We start from the raw sequence: 5424 nt of genomic DNA on the forward strand, positions 1-5424 counted from the left end.
GTGACCGACTGAAAGGGAACATCTCGGTGACGTATGGTAACCCTCGTTCCCTGAAGGAGGGAACGGAGACGTCACGTTCCGTCGCAACGGCTGCTGTACCACCGCTGAGTGGCCGGGTCATCGGCTCAGCTCCTCAGCAAAAACCTCAATATGCGCTGCACCGGCTGCCTACTTATACTCACACTGTGATCAGCGGCAGCTGGATGCAATAATCGCATGCCAATGTGCATTGGCTCGTTTAGTTTACACTCGAAGTAGATTGGTCTCGCTAAGCGAGATCCCAATTCGTCGGTCACCAACATGACGTCTCCGTTCCCTCCTTCAGGGAACGAGGGTTACACGTGTAACCGAGATGTTTCCTTTTTTTAGGATTCTTTGATGAATAGAAAGTGTTATTTGCATCTGGAATATTTTTTTTTTGTAACAACCAAATCAATGTAATGTGTCCTTACTAAATAGATTAAGTTCTTTAAACCCCCCCCAAAAACATAATGACCCCAAACGGTAATGTAAATAATGAATTCCATAATTGTGTTTCTGCAAAATGTAATAAATGCAGTCTTGAAATCTCCAAAACAAAGACCAAATTCAATAAATCTAATGAATCATCAACAAAGTTTTTCAAAGCATAATTAACACAAGGACTGTTACCTTCTAAATCAGCGATGACAGCTTCCTGTTTGTTTTTCAGCTTGTTAAGACTCTTCACCTTCTCCTCTTCTTCTGTGAGTTGATCTGTCACTTCATTCAGTCTCTCTTCCAGCTGTTTTTTCTCCTGAGAATGGGAAAGACAGTAAAATTCATGAACCACTGTACCATTGTAGCTGCATTCAAACAACAGTCCTCTTCTCTTTAACGACCTTGCTTAATCTGTCTCTCTGCTCTCCCACAGTCAGCATCTCAGCCTCCAGACTCTTCACTTTGCTCTCCAGGGTTACTTTCTCCAGCTGGAGGCGCTGACGTGTTCCCTCTTCCTCGTCGAGCTGTTCCTCCAGATCCTGAGAGAAAGAGACAGTGATGTTGACAGAAGATATTCAATAGTGGACATCAGACGCAGCCAGAAACACCCATCCTCCTCACCTGCACATGTTGCTGCATTCGCTTCTTCTCATTGGTCAGCTGAAGGGTCCTCTCCTCTTCCTCCTCCAATCGACTCTCAAGCTCCCCCAACACATCTTCAAGCTCCTGTTTGCGACTGGCCAGCCGCGCTCTCATTTCCTCTGCCTCTGCAAATAACTCTGCCTCCGCCTGCAGCTGGTCAGTCAGCACTGACTTCTCCTCCATCAGCTTTCAAAGAGGACATCAAGATGAATGTGGAAATCAGACAAATAAATACTTTCTTGTTTTGGTTTACTTTCCTTTTTTTAGGATTCTTTGATGAATAGAAAGTGTTATTTGCATCTGGAATATTTTTTTTTGTAACAACCAAATCAATGTAATGTGTCCTTACTAAATAGATTAAGTCCTTTAAACCCCCCCCAAAAACATAATGACCCCAAACGGTAATGTAAATAATGAATTCCATAATTGTGTTTCTGCAAAATGTAATAAATGCAGTCTTGAAATCTCCAAAACAAAGACCAAATTCAATAAATCTAATGAATCATCAACAAAGTTTTTCAAAGCATAATTAACACAAGGACTGTTACCTTCTAAATCAGCGATGACAGCTTCCTGTTTGTTTTTCAGCTTGTTAAGACTCTTCACCTTCTCCTCTTCTTCTGTGAGTTGATCTGTCACTTCATTCAGTCTCTCTTCCAGCTGTTTTTTCTCCTGAGAATGGGAAAGACAGTAAAATTCATGAACCACTGTACCATTGTAGCTGCATTCAAACAACAGTCCTCTTCTCTTAACGACCTTGCTTAATCTGTCTCTCTGCTCTCCCACAGTCAGCATCTCAGCCTCCAGACTCTTCACTTTGCTCTCCAGGGTTACTTTCTCCAGCTGGAGGCGCTGACGTGTTCCCTCTTCCTCGTCGAGCTGTTCCTCCAGATCCTGAGAGAAAGAGACAGTGATGTTGACAGAAGATATTCAATAGTGGACATCAGACGCAGCCAGAAGCACCCATCCTCCTCACCTGCACATGTTGCTGCATTCGCTTCTTCTCATTGGTCAGCTGAAGGGTCCTCTCCTCTTCCTCCTCCAATCGACTCTCAAGCTCCCCCAACACATCTTCAAGCTCCTGTTTGCGACTGGCCAGCCGCGCTCTCATTTCCTCTGCCTCTGCAAATAACTCTGCCTCCGCCTGCAGCTGGTCAGTCAGCACTGACTTCTCCTCCATCAGCTTTCAAAGAGGACATCAAGATGAATGTGGAAATCAGACAAATAAATACTTGTTTTGGTTTACTAATATGCTCAACAAGGAAATAAAGTTACCTGTTGGTTTTTTCTGTCCAGTTCAGAAAAGTCATGCTCTAGTTTACTCAGATTGTCTTTGGCTTTCTGAAGCTGTGCTTCCCGAGCTTGAATCTCTTCATCCTGGCGGGTCACCTGCAGCAAGGGCTTCACCTGGAAAAGAGGTCAAAGGTCACAAAACAAATAAACACAAAAGACACCCATTCTAAATCTCATTTTCTACAGCACTATAAAAAGTGGAAATCTGCAAGGGTTAAGTAAACTTTATTTATTTATTTAAATGTTTTTATTTTTAATTTTTTGGTCTGTGTGTTGTAACCAAATTTATGTAGGGTGATTCAGTTATGTTAAATATCACTTAAATATTTTTAAATAATATTTTACATTATTATTTAAATAATTATTAATTTATGTTATCACATGAAGAACATTATTTAGGTTAATGCAATGTGATTTTTTAAAATACAAAATTATTTTTGTACAAAAAATACAAAATAATAATTAGTTAATTGTTACAAAACAACACACCAAATAAACATTGTTATTTTAAACTTTCAATTTATCAAAGAATCCTGAAAAGTATCACAGTTTCCACAAAAATATTAAACAAAACAACCATCTTCAACTGTGATAGTACAAAATGTTTCTTGCGCATCAAATCAGTATTTTAAAATGATTTCTAAAGGATCATATGACACTGTAGACACAGAGTAATAGCTGCTGAAAATTTAGTTTTGCTTTCATATCAGCTTCTATCCCAAAACAAATTGTACTTTGAAATATATATTAAATAGAAAACAGTTACATTAAATTATAATAATATTTCACACTAAGACTGTTTTTACTGTGTTTGATCAAATAAATGCAGCCTTGGAGTACATAAGAGACTTGCTTCAAAAACCTTCAAAAATGTCAAACCTTTGAATGTGTAAGTATGCAGTAAGACAGTATATTACTACTTCATTACATTATATATCGATACAAAATTTCCATACTATTTGTGTTTGCATGTTAGCTTTAACTACATTTGAACTAAATGCATTACCTTAAAGTTCATTATTAGCCCTACTTAATTTTTTATATAAAATGATTATGTAGTGCTGTGTGTTACCTTGGTGAAGAGTCTCCACCACTGCCAGTTTCTGAGCTTCAGGTACGCAGCACAGTTCCTCTGCATCACACGCAGAGCGCTGAGCTGCTGCTGCTTCTTATGGAATGCCCTGAAAGAACAGGTCAGTTAATACGCATACATAACACATATTACAGTACACACCACCAACCTACCACGCACACGCAGATGATTACCTCCTGGCAAGATATCCACGGGCCACGCTCTGGAAGTGTATGATAGTGTCAGTGATCTTCAAGTCTCGTTCTTCCTCCAGGTGAGCCAAAACTCCAGCCCGGAAGAACACCTTACTCTGTCCCACCCGGAAAAGGTTCTTGTCCAGCTCCAAAGCACTGATCTGTAAGTAAAGTAACAATGCATAATCAACAACCTGTACTGACTAAACTCCAGAATACCAATCAGAGTTCTGAATAAAACACTTAAAGCATTTGTGCTGTTCACATTTATTGATCAGAAACTCATATAATAGCGTATAATATCATACTCTAGCGTATAATATCCTCTATCAAATCAATATTGTGAACTCAAAAGTTTTACGTTTGAATGGAATCACTTACCATTAGCTCACACGCCTGTTTGCCATCCATAAAGGTTCGAGGAATAGCATTTGGAGTCAAGATCTCATACCTGAGACAGAAGAACAAGACAATATAAGATTTCTTATTTATGCAAGCTATACCTATATACACACGTTTACTTGCTTTACTAATGTAAATGGAGACATTCTATAGATTTCTATTGCTTTACATACTGTACAGCTAGTTATGAATAACCTAACCCTAACCCGCACTGTAACCCTAACCGAAAACTTTCTGCATTTTTATAATTGAAATAAAAGTTTATTTTTCATTTTTATACTGTTTTAACAAATAAGGGTGTCCCCAAAAGGAGGTTTTGTCTGATTTAGCTCACTTCTGAGTACAGTTTTTTCCTCAACATATGGTTAAGTAGAATACACACACCTCTGTCTGAACTCCTGGAATGGGATGCGGTTCGGGAAGCCCTGTCTGCAGATCCTGATTCCCTCCAGCACCCCATTACACCTTAGCTGATCCAGAACCAAATGAGGACTCAACTTCCCTGCCTGTGACAATTTAAAGAACAAAAAATTAGGGATGCTACAATATTAAAACGATGAAATGACCAATATTAAAGTTTATAGTCTAAATAAATCAAAAATAAAACACTAAAAATTAAAAAAAGATATATTTTAAATGCTGCAAAATGTACAATGAGATTTGCTAAAATAATACATTTTACTATGACAGCAATGGCAGAGTGTCAGATGACAGAAAATATAATCTAAATGAGCATGCATAACATTTAGTTTTAACGCGAAATAAACATGAATGAACAAATCATGCCTCGCGTAATCGCTCAATCAGTGTTTCTATTGCGGAAAGACGTCATTAAAACAGATTGTAAACAAAATGTCACGTAGCACTTAATTTATCTCAGGCAAGTCATCAGTGTCTTCAGCTAGTTATTTGCTAGAGAAATTAAGTCTAGAGAAGAGCATTTTGAGAAATATTAGACTATGTACTTAATTATATTTTACTTTACCTCTTAGTCATGTCTTAAATGTTTTATGTATGTTTAAATAAATATTTTTTTAAACAAGTTATGACAGCCACTGTGTAAATGATTATATTTCAACAACAAATACAAATTGTATAATTTAGAAGTTAATTTAAAAACTGCATTAATGCAGTATGCAATTTACTTGTTTGCATACAAATTTTTTATTTGAGTGTTGATTATTATAGTTACAAATAAATAGTAATTAAATTTAAGTTTGGGCTCTGTTGTTAATTGTAACCTTATAGTAAAGTAAAAGAGGCACTATAGTTTAGAGCAAAAGCTGAGGTAGAAATTTATCCCTAAGAAAATTTTAATTGTAATTGAATTTATTTAAAGAAAAAACTATTTGTTCAGTAAAA

General features: G+C 37.2%; 1 protein-coding gene across 7 annotated transcripts in view; it reads right to left on the reverse strand.

The window, feature by feature from the left end:
- The window catches only part of LOC107685529 (myosin-10-like), a 49520-nt gene that overhangs the window by 21466 nt on the left and 22630 nt on the right, over positions 1–5424 (reverse strand). For all 7 annotated transcript variants that reach the window (XM_016482136.1, XM_016482133.1, XM_016482137.1 and 4 more), the window contains 8 exons: positions 4447–4568; positions 4042–4111; positions 3661–3821; positions 3467–3575; positions 2377–2508; positions 2078–2284; positions 1858–1995; positions 1650–1773 (listed from right to left, as the gene is read on the reverse strand). In XM_016482136.1, the coding sequence (XP_016337622.1) occupies positions 1650–1773; positions 1858–1995; positions 2078–2284; positions 2377–2508; positions 3467–3575; positions 3661–3821; positions 4042–4111; positions 4447–4568 (1063 nt within the window). The remainder of the gene's footprint in view (positions 1–1649; positions 1774–1857; positions 1996–2077; positions 2285–2376; positions 2509–3466; positions 3576–3660; positions 3822–4041; positions 4112–4446; positions 4569–5424) is intronic.

This window comes from Sinocyclocheilus anshuiensis, unplaced genomic scaffold, assembly GCF_001515605.1.
Source record: "Sinocyclocheilus anshuiensis isolate Anshui unplaced genomic scaffold, SAMN03320099.WGS_v1.1 scaffold185, whole genome shotgun sequence".
Lineage (NCBI taxonomy): Eukaryota > Metazoa > Chordata > Actinopteri > Cypriniformes > Cyprinidae > Sinocyclocheilus > Sinocyclocheilus anshuiensis.